Below are 20023 nucleotides of genomic sequence, written 5' to 3'. Positions count from 1 at the left end.
ACTTGAATTGTGTACTTTTAAAATTTATGACATAATTGATTATACTTGGCATTAAGTCTAATGGAAATTTTATGTTTTCCTCTTCGCTTTTATTTTAAATATTTTCAGTCGTTTCTGTAGTTTAACTAAAATAGATTATTGATTATACATTTCTTATATATTTCCTTATTAGCAATATAACGTACTTCTAAATAAATTTATTGAACTTTTAAATTATCTTTCATGTGAAACACTTTTCATGTGACATTTTTTTATATTTAATCTTATTATTTTATTATTATACAATTTCTAAACAACTGATAAATTTTCTTCTTCTTTTTTAAATTTTGAATATAAATTACTCATACTCACCTTGTTTTAGGGGGTTATTTATTAAACTTAACTCTATCTAATTTTTTGTTTAATTTGGAACTCATATTATTTTCTTTATGTATCATTTACTGGAAAAAAATCCCCAAACAGTTTGTGTTTATAATTATTTATTACAATAGGTTCAGATTTTCCTATTAATGATGGTTTATATGATTTTACTTGAAATGTTTTAATTAGAAAATCTTGAAAATTGTTATCATATCACTGCAAATTTTTTTTATCTAAGCTGACAAATGGTTCAGTTTTTCTTAAATAAATTTTCTTATGCAGAGATTTTTTAGCTGATCATTGAATCTGTTTTACATCGAACATAGTGGTATGATTAACAAATTAACACTGTTGTAACACTATTGCATCATGAACTGTTCAGTGATCTGCACTTTAGTATCTTCTTTAGGATATTTAAAGCTGCTACAGAAGATTTGTAATTTTTTACTTTTTTGCTTTCTCATTTACCCTTATAAATATTCTTACCACCTTTGACTCAAGAGATAGGAAGAGCATTCAACTAAGAATGAAATAGAGATGCAATTGACTAGTAAAAAATAAGAACTGTAGTGTTTTTATTTGTATAATAATATTAAAGTGTGTCTGATTGTACATTGAAATAGTGTTATTTTTAAAAAAAATTGTTGTAAAATAAATGTTGTGTAATAATTATTATATAATTTCTTTATTTCAATTTATCTTGTAGCTTTGATTAAAATTTATAAGTAAATCAAAATACTCTTATATGTATGTCTTAATTACAAAATATTGTGTAATTCTTTAAATGGACTATTTTAGATATTTATTTTGTAGAATTAAATGATGGAATGGTATTTTATATATAAATTTCTAGTGATGCTGTCATTTGCTATCTATGACTCTAAACAGAAATAAAATTAATTTTTGAAGATGTTTTTGTCAGGGCATTCCATAGATAGTTTTTTAAAACTTATCTCACATGATTTTTATAAAAATTACTGAGCAAGATAAAACTTTTTCCAGGCTCATATCTTTTCTGCTTTCATGTATTCACCAACATTTTCAACTTTTATGGAATTAACCTTTGGGGAGAGAATTTCCTACAAAACTTAAAACTTATACTGGGTTATTTATTAAAAAACAGCAATCCATCTCAATTCCTTTCCTTCATCCTCTTAATATGTGGTAGCACTAGTATTCAAGGTCATTGTTCGACCTGGGTGACTGATTTATGGTACTGTATCTTTTATTTCTGATAAAAGAATCTGTAAAGTGATTTTTTTAATAAGTTTTCTACTAAAATACTGTATTCTTTACAGCAAATCGTTGTCTTTGAGACTTATGTTCATTAACTGCTTTAAAAAAATATATTTTGGTGGAAAGTTACGTAATGAAAAGGTTCCAGCGAAGAGCTGCTTATAGATCTTTTAAAAGTAAATCAATCCTAGGATGATTAAATCAAATCAGAAAAAAAAATCAACAAACCGAAGATAGTTAAATAGCATGAAATAGGATTTATTAAACAGATTACAGATTTTTCCAAAATTTCACTGTCTATCACAGTAGAATTAATCTAGCACAGAGATTAATTGGTGTTCATGTAGCCCAATAAAAACGTGTGTTGTAAAAAAAAAAAGCTTATTTATTTATCTACTCGTAAATAAAAAATACATTGAAAAATGAAATATTTCAGTATATAGTATTTTTCTTCTTTCTGATCAAATAATATGAAATTACAGATTAAATTGTGGTGGGCTGCTTTTAAATGAGCCACCTTGTGGTTCAAACTAAACTTTGGAAGAAATCTAGAAAATTGTTGTAACTACGACACTAAAATATTATGACATCTTCTAGATTAAATTTTCTTCCTCTTTCAATTTAGGTAACCTGCTTGTGATCCAAGAAACTGCATTTATAAATTTATCTTCATCAAAAAATCCACTTTCCTTCAGAAACAAATTTTCAAAACTTTTTTTAAAATAATTTTGTATCTAATCAGTTAAAAAAGAATCGAGTGTTAGTAGTATTTGCACTAATTTTCTGTTTGTCTTACATTTTTTTTTATTAGGGTAGAGCCTAGGACCCATTGGATACAAGGTTTTGGTGATTATGTTGAGAGGACAGGAGTTAAAAAAAAACCGAGTGCAAGAAATGACCATTCAGGTTAGAACCTCATATGTAAGTAAGTAAATATTAGCTAGAAGACATTAAACTATTCATTATATTTTAACATTTTACACGTTTTTATTTGCACATAACTTATTAAATGTTCTTACCATATAATTGTTGTATGCCATAACGGTCATCTTCAGGCAGTTCAAAATTCTCTTGTAATCCTTGGTACCAAGGATACATTAATGCTCCTTTCACAGACGAATGTGACAATCCTAATGAATGCCCAAATTCATGTGCTGCTACTGCAAATAGACTTGTACTACCATCTGTAATTATTCACTAAGTTAATATTACTGTAATTAGTAATAGAGTTACACAAATATGAATAAATTAAAACTAAAATTTTGTTTATGGTAATTGTTTGTTATGATAAATAACTTCATTTGTAAACATTTTTTAATTAAATATTTATCATTGTGTATTAATTTTTCTTAAGCTATTAGGTAGTTGATTGTAATTAGTAGCAGATATATCAATGCAAAATTTATTATTTCATTCTGTATTATTTTTATTGCCATTACTGCTCATTATTTATTTATTTATTTATTTTTTTTTAGCTTTACCTTTGAAGGTGGTAAAGCAAAAGGTTGATGTATACTAGCACCCTTTGTACACTATTGTTTTAGAAACAGATGTGTCTCATTAATTTCCTCAGAGACCTTTTCAGAATACATTGTTTGATTTAGAAATTAAATTTCATATGATACAGTTTTTAATTTAGAAACAAAATCTATGTTAATTTACCATCAAAAAATGTTCTCTGTGCTGTAGCAACATATTGTTTCATGCATCTGGAGAATCTATATTTAAAAACTTGCCACAGCTTTTACTAACCAACTCTAGAAGGAAAATTACATGTTTAATGATATGTATGTCTACATTTGGCATTGTAGTTTATTTACTTTTTGAAAAAAGTACAGTGTTACTTTCGGTTGCATGGTGTGAGTGGGGGGGAGGGATGAAAATGAATTCTCTTTATGTTTAGAGGTATGGCTGTTTACTTAAAATTGGGTTTTCTGTTTCTGTATAAATAAATATATATATATATATATAGAGGAGAGAGAGAGAGAGCACTATGTGTATAATTCTGTGACTTGAAAGTCTCCAAAAGTAGTGGATCAATTTCAATAAAATTTAGATATGCTTAGTAGTCTATTGGAAGTTGTGCATATGAAAATTTGATGAAGATTGGTTGAGTCATTCTTGAGTTATACACAATTTACAATTGAAAAAAAGTTTGAGGTTATATTGACTGTGTATTTATATTTTTCATATGTGCTTAAGCAATGAGTCATAGTGGTGATCGAGTTGAAACTTTCTTTTTTTAGTGCTTTTTTAATGTCTTAACTATTTTTCATGGATCAAAAGTGTTTTTTTTTTTAGATTAATTGTTTGGTAGTTTTTCAAAAGGAAACAGAATAGTTACCTTTTTTCATTTACTACTTTAAACATAATTTATATATATATTGAAATGAGATAAATGAAATACTAGGTTATAAGATTCTAGTCCAGAATTGAACCTTAGACCAGTGGCTTTAGAAGCCAGTTTACATACTAATCCATTAGCAGCTTGACACTATACCATATGTACCAAACAATTTGTGCTAGTTCAGAGTTGTCAGACCATATACATTGATATTAAAAATCAATATTCTGGGTAGATGTTCTGATTGTTTTAAAAACTGAACTGTTAGAGAAAACGCGGTATCGGTTAAACATTCTTGAAAAGATAATTTCTAATATGTCTGAATAATAGGTTCTGAAACAATAATATGCAGTAATAAAAAAAAATATTTGTTCAAAATAATCAGTAGAATACTTTTTTATTTTTTTTTAATAACATAAAATAAATTAAAATTAATCATCAAAGATTCTTTAAAAGAATATTTCATGATTAATATATGAAAAAGCAAAACGATAAATTGTAATGATATAAATTACATAACTTAATCAGCAAATATTAGCCTTTGGGAGAATAAAGTCACAGAATATTGAATTATTTATTTAAGGAACCGTTAAACACTTTAATTACTGTGAGGAATACTGTTAAAAAGAAGGAAAAGAAATTAAAAATACAATTTAGTAATCATGAGGCTTTCTAGCTACTTTTACATAAGAAAGCTTTTATCAGAGATATATTGTTTATTCTTTTTTTCATCACAAATGGTTAGTCTTTGATTACATTCCTAGACAAAATTTACTAAAATTAAATTTCCTTACAAAATTGTTGTAAGGTTTACCCGTAGATGGATTTTTTGTTAATTCCCTGCTCAGTTTATTTTATTTTTGAATATTTTAATCAGAGACTTCTATCCTCTGATCATCAAACATGAGTGGAGAGAAGTAAATGACCTTGTAAAATATCATGATTTATCTGGATCCAGATGGTAGTCAGATGGTAGATCCAGATGTGTGTGTGTGTGTGTGTGTATTTTATTGAGTTCAGACCACTCCTTGTTTAAGAGTCAATGAAGAAACATTTACTGCATCTATGAATAATAATATTAGCTGAAATTTTTATGGAGAGTTACCCTTAAAAAAATAAAAACTCGGCTGATCTTACAAATGTTATTTAATTTAAATTTCATCACAGATTTTAACAAAAACTGTTCACATGTGATTATGGCAGAATCAGTCTGCACACTCACAGTATGTATAAATTCATGTTTGTGTGCGAACAAATATTTATTACATTTTATGCATTGCCAGAAACAAAATGCATTTAGGAATAATAAATACAGTTCAGTTCAAGTAATTTCTAAAATTTGTGTATTTAATAGCTTAGTTCTATACATGTTTGTTTACATTTTCAAACCAAAACCAAGTAATTTTTATTGTTGGACGGTTGCCATTTTAATCTTATATAAATATATGAATACTCATATAATATATGGTAATTTCAGTTAAAATTGTTTGACAGAATTTGTAATGGTTTTAAATTAATCACGTGTGGCAAGTTTTATTCTTATGTAATGTTTATTGTTTTTGTAATGTTACTACACCAGAATTAAAATAAATTCATAAATTCAGCATAAGCATAATCGTGTCAGAAAAAGGAAATCCAGTAACATTACACTTCCTTTAGTGTCTCATTATTTATTGTAATTCCTATTTATTTTACCTATATTATTCTGTTATGTTTAATTTAATTATACTTGTTTTATAATTGAATGTCTATTGTTGTTGTGAACACTAACATTAAAAGATTAGATCACATATTGCAATTGTGGCTGAGAATTTTTTTTTTTGTTTTTAATTTAAAATCGTCAAGTTTGGGTAGAGCAAAGCTGTATGGATGATGTTAAGATCACTTCTCTCAGTTTCTCAGACCTGATTTGATAACCACAGGAGTTTACCTTTTCTAGTGAATCAGTAAATGGTGCTGTTACAGAGAAATGCTTTCATCACAGAATTGAAAGGCATAAAATAAAAATAAAATGGAGATTTTTAAAGCAACATTTAATTATTTGGTTTCTGTAAATCATTTAAGTTAAACTAAAAGTTCTAATTATCAAATTAACAAAAATGCTACATATTACATTACAAAAAGCCTAAAATAGAAGCACCGCAACAGTAATAAAACAATAATTCTTTGTGTTATTCAATAATAACACATATATTCTGTTGGTTCATTGACCTCCATCAGGGAGTGATAGCACGTAAAAATTTCATTTTGATGGTTCCAAATTCAAGTCATGGTATTATTTTCCACTCTAAAAAAATTCCACATCAAATTTTCACAACCTTACTCTAAAGTATTTATACATGCTATTTCTTTTTATCCTGAATTCTCTATGAAAAAAAATTCTTTACATTGTATATTACACTGATAAACATAATTTTTGTTTCCTAACATGCGATACATGATTTTAATTTATTTTTTGATGCTGAAAACAAATATGAACTCAGAATCTTTTTATCACCCACCATTTTTGAAAAAATTTTAATTCTAATTAAAAAATTTAAAAAATCCTCTATTTTTAACTTTGTTAACATAATTTGTAAGTTACAGATAAACAATACTAGACAAATAATTAAATAATATCATAGTCACATATTATGACATCATATCTAATATGGAAGAGTGAGCCTTCATGGACAAGATTAATCATATCTGTGCAGGTCAAAACATGTAGCTGAAAACACAGCTGTGTTTTTTGTACTAAGCACTGAATTTAGGAATGAATTAATTTTGTTAAGTCTTATTACTGTCTTAAGTAGTTTGTTAACAGTGCAGTGTTATAATGTCTCGAAATTGTGTAAATGATGTGGATGCCTTTTGTTATGTTTGTGGTGAGTTTACCATAAAATCAAATAGAAAAAAACATTACACCTTTAATTAAAAAAGCATATAATTTGTACTTTCAGTGTAAAATTGGTGATCAGGATAAGACGTGGACTCTTCATATTGTATGCATTAATTGTTCTGGATATTTAAGAGGATGGCTGAAATGTACACGGAAGGCATTTGGTGTACATATGGCTTGGCGTGAACCAAAGGATCATGTAACTGGTTGTTACTTTCATTTAACAAGTGTGTCTGGAAATTCTAAAAAATTTAAACATACTGTAAAATATCCTTCACTGCAGTCTGCCATCAGGTAGATTTCACTTCACAGTGAAATTATTCTAGTTCCTGAGCCACCTGTGAATATATGTTTTGAAAACAGCGATGAACAATCAGGGAATACTGAAGAAGACAACAATGATTTTGATTTTGAATTGTCTTCCAATAAGCCATATCTTATATCACAAAGGGAATTAAATGATGGTTAGGAATTTCAATTTATCAAAAAATCAAGCCGAACTGTTAGGATCAAGACTGCAAGGTTGGAATTTACTTTAAAAAAATTACAAAAATTTTTGGCTTTCAAAAGAACTTTCTCAATGCTTTATTGATGAAAATAATTTGGTTTATTGCACAATTATTAGCTTCTGTTGCACTTAGGACAAGTTCATAAACCTGAAGACTGGTGTCTTTTCATAGATTTGTCCAAGTATAGTTTAAAGGTGGTTCTACTACACAACAGTAACAAATATCCTTCGATACCAATCGCTTATGATATTAATTTGAAAGATACATACAATGTGATGAAAGACGTTCTTGAAAAATTAATTATAAAAAACATAGCTGGAACACATCTGGTGATTTGAAAGTTATAGCTATTTTGTTAGGCATGCAGTTAGGCTATACTTAGTACAAGTGTTTCCTTTGCAAATGGGACAGCCGAGCTAGGGATAAACATTATGTTACCAATGAGTGGCAGAAATGAGACAACTTAACTCAAATGGGAAAAATATTATTCACGAGCCCTTAGTTGAACCCAAAAAAATATTTTTACTCCCTCTCCAAATCAAGCTAGCACTAATGAAAAATTGTGTAAAAGTAATGAAGAAGGATAGTCCTGGATTTTTGTACATCAGGCAGAAATTTCCAAATGTAAGTGAAGGAAAAATTGAAGAAGCAATATTTGTTGGTCCTCAAATAAGAGAGCTGGTCAAAGATGATGTATATAACTCAATTTTAAATAATGTAGAAAGTGCAGCTTGGACTTCATTTAAAGACGTTTGCAAAAACTTTCTCATCAAACAAAATTCTGACAATTACCATAATATTTTTAATCAACTTCTTACTTCATACAGAGCTATGGGATGTAATACATGTTTGAAAATACATTTCCTCCACTCACATCTGGATTTTTTCCTGGAAAACCTCTGAGACATAAGTGACGAACATGGTGAACGTTCCACCAAGACATTTCGGTGATGGAAAGCTGCTATAAAGGGAAATGGAATACTAACATGCTAGCCGAATACTGTAAGACATTAATTCGGGATGTGCCTGATGCTATTTATAAAAGAAAAGTATCAGCGAAATCATTCTAACACAGGTATGGCCATGCAAAATTATAAATTTTACAGATTTTAAGCTATATTTTCCCTTAATTTTATTTGAAGCGTAATTTATTTAAAACTAAGGGTGATAGAAAAATTGTATTTACAGATCTGTAATGTATGCAAAAAAGCAATAAAAGAATTGGTATCACACTTAGAGAAACATTAAAAAATCTTTTTTGTTTATCAGTGTTATTAATTTGTTTAACAATGTATTATGCAATATATTAGCATTTCTAATAATATAAATATTACTGTTATAATATCATTCTATACTGTGAAAAGAATTGTATGGAATTCAGAATGTAGGAAAGATATTTTGAGTCACTGACATTGTTCCAGCCAATTACTATCAATTTAATTAAAAATATTTACTCGTATTTTCAAACATCTATTAACTTTCATCATTTATTACTTAAATGACTGTTATTCTGCTTCTTTTCACAAGAAACTAGAGTTTCTGGATCGTATAGTTAATGCATTATATTCATAAATTGCTGTCCACCTCATTCTATTTAATGTACTTCCCCCTCTCTTCAGGCCTTTACTTTACGAATTTTCAAGAATTAATTTAATCCAGTGTACTTAATTTTTACTTTTTAAACTGTTTTTCTCATATTATGGGACCAGGATAAATGGAGTTGTGGATTTAAACTGAAAACTTTCGATTCAGAACAACAGCGTCTTACTTCACATACAATCAGATCTTAATTACTTAAAATAAGAAGGATGTACTTATCTAATGTTACTTGCGCACGCGCAGAAAGCTTTACTCAAAAATCAGGGGATATATGGTTTATTTAGAAAAAAAAACATAATATATTTTGTGATTTATTTTTGCATAAATTACTATTATAGATTTAGATGGATTAATGATTGATGAATGAGTTTTAAGAATAATTATTGTCTCTTTCCTTTGGTGTGTCTATTAAATGTTTTAAGCATTTCATGTGTTGATTATTTGGTTTAGCTAAATAACCGTTAAATCTAACTGGTGTGTTTGTTTACAAATTAAGTCAGAAGATAATGCAACACAGACCATGAAGAAGTAGAGATAGATAAATAACAACCACACTATGTATAATATAACTGTGAAATTGAAAAAAGGGAAGAAAAAACAAATATATATATATATATATTTATAAAGATTGCGAAGAATTCAATTTAAGCAGTCGGTCTTGTATAAGCTCAAGTTAAGCAGCACTCCTGATATAATGCGTCAAAAAACCTTAATGTATACAGGATACTGGTAACATAACTGTATCAGAAAATAACAATATGCTTATTGAGATTTGAATCATGTTTCAGAAGTATTGTAACAATATATTATTAAACACAATTGGTATTAAACACAGTTTTTTTAATGAGATTTCCAATTTTGAAGTAAAATCTAAAAAATTCAAATAAACTTAGCAATGTAATACAATTTTTTGCACTGATACATCTCATAAAACATTATTCTGTAACTATCCACGCATTTTTTGTTTGTAACAATATTATTAATCTTCATTATTTGCAAATACAGAATAATTATCATAAAAGAAATAATTTTCGTAGTTTTATAATGAAAAATTATGATATAAGAGTATTATTACCCCTGTTTGTTAGATAACATACTTTTGCAAGCAACATGATATGAGACTTAAGTAATTCCCAAAGTGGTATAGCCAGCCATAATTATAATAAAAGCACCATATGGCAAGCTTACAGAAGAAAACTAGGATAAAAATGTGTTTCCTATGGATTTTTTTTTTAGAGCTGAATGAATGTACTGTTCATCATCATGCCAAACTCACTGGCATGTTTGTAGTATTATTTCTTTTACTGGCACTTTTACATTATTATTATTCTAAGATAAACCATTTGTGATTGATGTCTCTTATATCAGATAATTTAAAATAAAGCATAACATAAAAAAATTGAATAGATAATATGAAACAACAAATAGTAAAGAAAAATTTTTTTGTAATGAAATAATTTGTAAGGTTTATTCAAAAAGTTCCATTACATGGGCTTTAAAACAAAAATATTCAATATGTTTGGTTGTTAATCCGTTTTCTTTAAAATTTAATTCTTGTTACTCAGTAGATTTAGCCCAATATTTTTCCTTTTGTGCAGTAAATTTTAGAAGTCTTGTTTCAAAATGGCTTCAATTGTTACTGCATTTTATGTTGCCTTCTCATCTCTAAGGTGTGGTGATTAGAGATATGTTTAGTTCAAGGAATCTGATGAGTAAAGTGATCGGAGGGCCTGATGAATTTAATTGTTGATTAAAAACTTCTGAACCAGGAGTGAAATTGTTGGGACTAAAGTGAGTGACTACTGTAGGGCATTGCTTTCCAAGTCATGCAGTTACTGCAGTTTTTTCTTTTCACTGATAACATTATGAAGGGTCAGAGAACTTTTAAATAATATTTATTAACTGTTTAATCTTCTTAGTTGTTTTTGATATTAAACTTTATTGTATTAAAAAAAAAATTAGCAGTCTTTTATCATTATGAATATTTATGTGTGTATATGGTTATGTAATAAGGAAATAAAATAAATAAAAAGAATCAGTTGAATTTTCCTTTTTTTATGTGTAATAAGATATTAAATATTTTCATACAATAAAAAACATTTCTTTTAATAAATAAAAATTAAAATATTAGTATATTAGGCTTATAATTTCATTTCTCTAAAAATCAATTAATTTTTAATTGAACTATTTCAAACTACTGATAAATTAATTTATTTTATATTTCAAGTAAAACTTATTAATATAGATTTTTATACTTGCCTACATCATTACTATCTCCTTCTAATTGCCATATTTCATCTTCATCAAAGTGGGCATCTCCTCCTCGGCCTGAACCAGGAAAAAATGCATGTGCTAATATCTTCCCTTTACCATCAAATGGATATCCATCATTATGGTTACCTCTAACAAACATATTTAAAAAGAAATAATTAAAAAAATATTTTTTTTCTATAAATTAACTTAATTTTTATTACATTTTCATCGATTATTAAATTTACTAATTTTTTGGATGATGATGGTGATGTACATGTTTTAATATGATATGATGCACTCATACTTTGGCTTGGTTCTACAAGTATTTTTTTTTCTATTAATCTTTATGATTGTGATTCCTGTTAAGTAATATATGATCGTGTTCTAAAAGAAACATTTTTTTTTTTAAATTGTACCCAGAAGTAGTTAAAAACACTTTTCAAACTAAGCTGCTGTGATTGATTTTTTCTGTTAATTTCTTGTTATTTATTTTTTCATCATAATGTGGAGATTTTTTCTGTTAGTTTCTTGTTATTTATTTTTTCATCATAATGTGGACTGACCAGTCAGTGTAATTTCTATAAAGTCTTATGAGTTTTACTTTTAGAAATTTTAGAGTCTACTCTGTCATACTGATCAAATAATAAATTGTTATACATATTTTAAACAATTTATGCGTGATATGCATAACACTGTCCATAATATTATATATATATATACTCAGATGCTGAACTCACAAGAAATGATGATGTATTTATTGCATTTTGTTGAATTTTATAAGGAACTGGGTATTTATAAATAGGTTTGGAAATGTTAAAAAATTTTTAACATGTTTTTTAAACTCTTTATTTAATTCATACTGTCTATCCTTCCATACCAGTCTTGCAGTCAGTTTTTCAATTGGCTTTAAATTTTACATATGAAGATTATCAGTTATTACCGCTATGAATTAATTGGTAAGTAGTGAAATTATAATAAATTTGAAAATATAGTACATTAATAAAAAAATATCTACTTAATATACTTTAAGAGTAATAAATTGTTGTACATATTTTTTTAATGCATATTTTCCACCAATTATGTTTAGCTTATTTAATACTTTTATATTTCTGTAATATTTCTATTATTTCTTTGCACTGTTTTGGAATATGCAGGAAAAAATAAAAATGGGTTTTATAGAAAACAGTTTAAAATCTGAGGATATAGTTAATCTGTTATATGTAACAGTTATAGAAATGTGTTATATATGTGGCTTTATGTATATCACCATTTATTGTTTTGAAATATTTCATTAAAAAAAAAAAAAGGATTTAATTAGATTTTATACATAATTGTGTAACGTTCTGTAAAAAAAAAGTAAAAATTATCCTATTTAAAGAATATGTACAGAATTTTCATGCATAAAAATATTTTGCATCTTACCTTTCAAAGTAAATCAAGATATCCGCATTTGGACTGTTAACTTCTTGAAAATTAAGGAGGGAATGTTTTGACCATACATTAAGTGCTCTGTATAATTCTTTACGTACTCTGCCATGGTCTAATGATAATAAACGTCGTGACTGCAAACTGAAACAACAAAAAAGAAATCAAAATTTTATATTGTTGTGTATTTCTGCAATTTTAATAAAATAAAAAAAATTGCTTCTATCATTACTCAGACAATAATTTTAGAAAATGAAAATATGTGGTTTTGGTAATAAAATATATTTTCATTAATAGTCCTTGAGTTAGTGCATTTTTCATGACCAATTTACATTGTGCTGGATGCGAGTTAAATCTTCATTTTAGTTAATGGCAAACAGAAAAGGTTAGTAGGAAATTACTGTTAACAATTACTTTAATAATAATATTTGATAAACTTGAAACATTTTATTTATTTTTTTTATTAATCTATAATAAAGATTTTTATTTTTCACATAAACTATTTACCCATAACTAACAAAAAGAACCTATCAGCAGACACTTTGGTCAGTTTGGGATCGCATGTAAACATCTTGGTCCCAAAACGGTTTATATGATTTTAAACTTACTTACAGCAAGCTAATATCATTTTTTTAAAAATAACAATTGGCATGAAATAAACACTTAAAAACAATAAATAGGCATTTTGGTTGGTCTAGGTTCATAGTACAGCATCACCTGTTTAGACTTACTTCACTGTATGTTAGCAGTCAGTAACTGGCTGCATATAAGGAAGTGAAAATCGAGTAATAATTTAACATTCAGAACCAGTTCTTGGAACATAGCTACTAGCTTTCATATGGGTAAATTTTGAGTAGTAAATAATAATAATAATAAGTACAGATTAATAGCACAGGATAACATTTTTCGCACATGTAACAAAGTCTATGTTACATTTCAGTTTATTTATTTACACTATAGGTTTCATTGGCAGAGTGTCCTTCACAATGAAAATCCCATCTCGCCGCAATGATCCAGAATAGAGGTTGGCAGCACCACTGCAATATCTTCATTTCAATGTCAAAATAAATAACTTTGTAATTTTTGAATTAGATTCAAAAATAATAAAAACATTTAAAAACTACTTAAATAATTTAACAAAAATAATACATAAAACAAACAAGAGTTCTCTAGTAGTGCATCTCAAAAAAACTTTTACTTTCATCTGTAAGTGCTTACTACCCATGATTTTTATCAGTCATAAATATAATTGTATTAAACAGTCTTGCAAAACAATAAAAACTAATTTTGGTAGATGACTGACTATTTATTAACTGACCTCAAAAACGTTACTGGATCAGGATGCTGCCTGTAGTGTAGAACCAACCAAAATGTCTCGAGCATTTTTATGTATTATTTTAGGTCAATTGTTTGTTAAAAAAGTTATTAGCTTGCTATAAGTAAGTCTTAAATCACAGCCTGTGATCCCAAACTGACCAAAATACCTGCCAACTTGTTCTTTTTATTCGTTGTGGATCAATAACTTATGTAAAAAAAAAAATAGCTTGTTATAAATAAATTAAAAAATCGCACAATATGTTTCAAGTCTAGTTTCTTTTTATCAGTAAAAGCAATCATGTAACAGCATTTTCCTACTGCAATCCCTTGGCCCAATGAGATAAGGATGGTATGTATGACTGTTAAATGAGATGTCATTTGGACAACTTGTACAGACTCAGGCCAGCCATTTCTGAGATATGTAATTAACTGAACCACAAACGGAAAACTACACTGTATCTACTGTCTAATATTCAAATCCATATAAAAGTAAGTTACCTGTACTAGGATTTCAACCTCAGAAACTACAGCTTTGAAAATTAATTGTTAAACAGCTAAATTGCAACGATTTTACCAATAGACCAACCCAGCGGGTTGATATAAATTAGTTATGAAAAAATGTGCTATCTATGGAACTATGATGGCTGCATCCATTGAAAAAAATATAATACTCTTTAGAACTGTACCCCTCATTTTTAATGATTTATTTCTAAATTCTATACTCATATTGTTGACCTCATCTATCATCTTTACCTTATCTACCAGTCTACTAGTCAGAATGTATGGAATTATGCTTTTATTGTAATTAATATTTATTCCTTTGTTGGCGTCATGTGTTCATTTTTTTTTAACATCTATTTACGATCTGGACCTGCAATTAACCATAAACTCAGTTCCAGGGGGTGCCATTGCCTAAACTCCCTGGCAGGTACAAGTCCCAACCAGGTAGTCGAGTCTTTGTCTTTAATTACATGCCGTGCCTCTAATGAGGGGGACCCCAAAAGAATCCCCCCCTCCAGGACTCCGGTCTTTACGCGTCGCCTCTAATGAGGAACCCCCAAAAGGATCCCTCGCTTGGACTGTGGTCTTACATTACCCGCAGTGGTGCTGGAAAGGAGTCCCCGCCCGATCATTGATGGTGGGACACTGAGGCCTCCCACTGCTCCTGGACAGGGCTGTCGCTTGCAAGCACCACGTCTTGCTGGATAGGCACCTCTTATTTATTGCACAGGTATATTTCCTTACAGTCCTGACCCCCGGGTGCATGCCCATGCGTCCTGCAAGAAGGACACCGAGCCTCCCACTTACAGTCCTTCTGCAGGTGGCCGATCTCACCACAGACGAAACAGTGGGCACTCCTCTCCAGGCCAATACAAGACGAGGTCCTATGGCCCGGACTCCAGCGATGGAAACGAAGGTCGTCAAATGTACGCCTCATCATCCTACATGTCACCCATTTAATATGAATACAACCATCAGGCAATAGTTTGTTTACAAGGATGAGCAGCACATATCATATGTGAACATGCACCCTACCCTGCCTCTGTATGATGTAATATTTAGTACAGTTTCAGTTTAATTAGCGTACAACTCTGTTGTATAAGGTTGCTGCATGATCATGTATATTTTGTTTGTAATTTTAAAATCAATACAGAAACCTTATTTCCTGAAATTATTGGTAATTTTTTTTATGAATGTCGGTTGATTAATGTTAACATATATGTTTTATGTCTGTGTATATTTACGATTTTGCTTTATATTTCATGTAACTATTGGTCTATAAGCATAACAGGGTGGCCATTAGTTCTTGCCACTTATTGTATACAATTCTTTAGTATAGTTTTTAGCAGATAACTTAAAAAAGACACGAATAGCGTATAATTTTTATTAATTTTAAAGAATCGCAAATACCTGTCAGTACTTTTTTAAAAGAGTTACCCCATGTTTTCTCATACTGCTTAACAAACCCATTGAAACATGACAATAATTGTGTAATGAAGATCAATATTTTTTCCCCATCTAATTTGCTGCAGTTTTACCAATTGCGTTTATTCATCATATTACAATGACAAATTAATTATTACTATCAATACATAATCACAATAAAACAATACTAAAATAATCAGATGTAGTTTTATACATAGAGTGAGTTCTTTAAATAATAGGTGACATTCTATCATATTTTTTTCAGGGTATCAGTTTCCAATACCAACAAGAGTAAATATCATCTGGCAAATTGAGTTTGAATAAAGCAACCAAGATCTCATCGAGAAGAATTGAAATTCCAACTATGTAATTAGAATGATTTGAAAGGAAAATGTAAAAATTAAACAGTCCTGTATAAAGGTATTCAATTTAAAGTTGTTTTTCTAAATAAAAGGGGGTAATAAAAAACATTAAATAAATTTATCAAAATTATATTTTTATTGTAATTATTTTTTTTCTTTAATGCATATTTAAATTAGTTTTATTTATGTTTTTAAACCGTCATAATTTCACCATCAAACTTTTAAAATATAAAATTCATAATTTTGTTAACTCATCATAATATTTATATTCTGTAAGAAGAAGCAAGCTTCTTAAAATAATCTTTATTAATTTATTTCTTTAATACAGGATTTATATATTGTACTCTTATATATAATCATTTTTCAGTGAAGGATTAGAACTGATACATTTTCAATCATTTATTTCATATGGAATCAATGTAGAATTTATTGACTGATCTCAATTTTGTTTTATTGAATATTTTACGTTTTTAGTTGGAAAGAAATTTAATTTGGAAATATATAACAATAGATTCTAGTTGGTTCTGGTTGAATGATCTGTAGTTCAGTATAATACCGCAGGCTATATAATTGTATGGATCAGAAAAAATTTTCTGTAATGAATTTCAAGGCTTGTTTGGAATATCAATTCTCATAGAACAGCTATTAGCAAAATATGTTTGAGATTGCAGCACAGAATTATTGATTGATGTTTTTATTGCTGGGTAAATGTATCTGATTGCCTAAGAATTTTGGTTAGGTAGATGCCCTCTGGATAAAGGGATCTGAAGCATTCCTTTGGAACAAGTTTTTTTTTTGGTATGTTTCATGGTCCTTTCCCCAAGATACATCATCACTTACTTTAATCTTCTTTTTTTGTATATCTAATCCCATTGATGGTTACCTACAGTTTCTGGTAAGATAACCATCAGATTAATATTAAGGACAATGGGATCTGTATGATTTATACCTCCCATTCCAAATTCTAAATAATGAATATAAAAGGAGGGCATCAATAATACATTGAAAAAACTATGATAATTTTATATATATATATATATATATATATATATATATATATATATATATATATATATATATATATATATATATATACACATACATACATACATACAAGTGTAATTGTACTTCCTATAGAACTGAATTCAGTTACTTCTGGAGTTTTACATTTATCACATTACTTTTCTTCGTGTAAATCAAAGTAATTTTTTATATCCTTCATTGACTTCTTGAGCAATAATAACAAAAGTTGCGGATATTTAAACTGATATCTTATGAGCTGATTAATATGGAATCACAATTACTTCTAGTGTTAAAAATGGGTGTTATTGAATTTATTGTAATTTTTTTTAATATTATGTTTATTCATTTTATCTTAACAATAAAATTTAGTGTCATCGTACTTTTGTAAATAATGTAAGGATTACGTCTACCAAAATAATAATAAATAATAAAAACCATTGATGTGTTAGCGAGCTGCAATCGAATGAGTGAGTGAACGTGTTCCACGCCCAGTTCTTTTGTCTTTCATTATTGTAATGGAAAGTTATATGGATGAGTGTGGATGGAGTTAGTTTATGCTGTTAACAGGATAGGAAAGCATAAGAGGGGGAGTAAAGAGGGTGCACCACACCCTTGCTATAAGCCAGCTTGCTTGCTCCTACACTATAACTCGTACTATAGATGTATTGCATATACGAAACTATTTCGTCCGTATCAACTGATCACCGCAACCATGATGTATGCGGGCCTCTATCAACACATCTGCCTTACATCTTTTGACATGATATTAACTACTACTGAACTAAAATATACACACATATAACGTTCACATACCAAAGCGGTTGATGAAATGACCTACTGATGGTTAACAACAATCGTTCTTACGCACCAGTATACGTTCACATCTACCAGTCATAATTTCTCATTTAACTTCCCGTCAGTAAAACGGCTACCGCATATACGAATTTATTAATATAAAACTACGATATCTTTTATTATACAATTATAAATTTTATTATTATTCTTTTTAAAAACAACTTCTATAAACGTTTTTAAATTATATTTTACAACCAAACTATTCGCACAAAATTTTATAAAAAAATTAATTAAAAAAAAAACAGTACATAATTAGGTACGCGTATATATAATTGACGCCATGAGGGCGCCTGGAAAAAAATTCAATATTTTATTCTGATCGGTGTATAATAATATATAGATCAAGTTACAAATGGATAGATATGGTACACCACGGGGAAAAAAGGAACTGAACCAACCTTTGGCTAGATATATCATGGGTGGATGTCTTTCCTCAACAACGATATGCAATACATAATTAATTACTTATACTCATATATATATATATATATATATATAAATACAAAAATATATTTGATTACATATAAAAAATTATTTTTTAAAAAAGCTTTTATTTAACTAATATTAATATTAATATTAATAAAAAAAGGAAACAAATTAGAAAAACCCTCTAAAAAGTAAAAAATAAATTATATAAATATCTAATAAATAACCAATAAATAAATGTAATAATTATTACATTTTAAAATTAAAAGTAATGAAAATATTTAGTTAAATAAAAGCGTGGCGCAGTTTTATAATTTATTTAAAACAACACCACATTTATTTTTACAACAATTAATCTTCATTTTAATTTTCAATAACGACACGAGGAGGCGGAAAGGTCTGCTGGAACCTCTCCAGTTGGGACTGACTAGCTACAAGTAACAATCTGGGAAAATGCACCCACTCGCTTTCTTTGTACGTGTTCTCACATAGTTGAAGTTCATCTTCGAATTCTGCTTGTAATCTAAGCCAAATTGAACGCACTCTTTCCGTTAAAAGTTTCATTTTAATTAATTATGAATTTTTATTTAATGAATTCATAATTACGATTACAATTATAATGATAATAATTAATCATTTTTCAGATTACCGTCAGAATGTAATAACTTTGTACAAGATTTCTAAATTTAATTTTTATTTTTAATCTTATTAACCCTTAAAGCTCATCTCGGTGCAAATTTGAACCATCAAAGAATTAAAACTTGAGTTATTTTATTACAGATAAATAAAGTATACACATATACTAAACAACCTCATTAAACAAAAAATATATTTTAAAATACAGCAAATGTCTAATTCAAAACCATTGTTATAAAACCTGCGCCACGCTTTTATTTAACTAAATATTTTCATTACTTTTAATTTTAAAATTTAATAATTATTACATTTATTTATTGGTTATTTATTAGATATTTATATAATTTATTTTTTACTTTTTAGTAGGTTTTTCTAATTTGTTTCATTTTTTTATTAATGTTAATATTAATATTAGTTAAATAAAAGCTTTTTTTTAAATAATTTTTTACATGTAATCAAATATATTTTTGTAATTTTTTTTTGTATTTTTTTTTTAAGACTAAAAATAAAGTAAAAATATTTATTTTTACACATCGAAGTTACATACGTGTACCAAATTTCAATCATTTTCATACGATAGTTCATGAGAAATGAAAATTTTCAACTAAATGCTTGAATTTAGCGTAGGAGTAACGCGTAGGGGTGGGTCATATCAAATTCCGACACCGTAGTGCTGTATTGTCATCGAAGTTACATACGTGTACCAAATTTCATTGATTTTCATACGATAGATCAAAAGATATAGCAGTTGCAAGATTTGATTATTCCTAAAGCGAGTTAAAAAAAAGCTTTTTAAAAAAAAAACAAAAATAAATTATTATTAAGTCTATACTAATAAATAATATAGAATAATAAATACGTGAAATATTTA

General features: G+C 27.9%; 1 protein-coding gene across 2 annotated transcripts in view; it reads right to left on the bottom strand.

Moving 5' to 3' along the window:
- Positions 1-20023, bottom strand: part of LOC142323723 (matrix metalloproteinase-2-like) — a 691023-nt gene that overhangs the window by 7898 nt on the left and 663102 nt on the right. For both annotated transcript variants that reach the window (XM_075363878.1, XM_075363879.1), the window contains exons 4-6: positions 12605-12751; positions 11189-11331; positions 2616-2780 (exon numbers count right to left, since the gene is read on the bottom strand). In XM_075363878.1, coding sequence (XP_075219993.1) covers positions 2616-2780; positions 11189-11331; positions 12605-12751 — 455 coding nt within the window. The remainder of the gene's footprint in view (positions 1-2615; positions 2781-11188; positions 11332-12604; positions 12752-20023) is intronic.

The sequence above is a fragment of the Lycorma delicatula genome, chromosome 4 (genome assembly GCF_047948215.1).
Source record: "Lycorma delicatula isolate Av1 chromosome 4, ASM4794821v1, whole genome shotgun sequence".
Lineage (NCBI taxonomy): Eukaryota > Metazoa > Arthropoda > Insecta > Hemiptera > Fulgoridae > Lycorma > Lycorma delicatula.
Note: the sequence above shows the minus strand (reverse complement) of the source record. Positions and strands in the feature narration are given on the sequence as shown.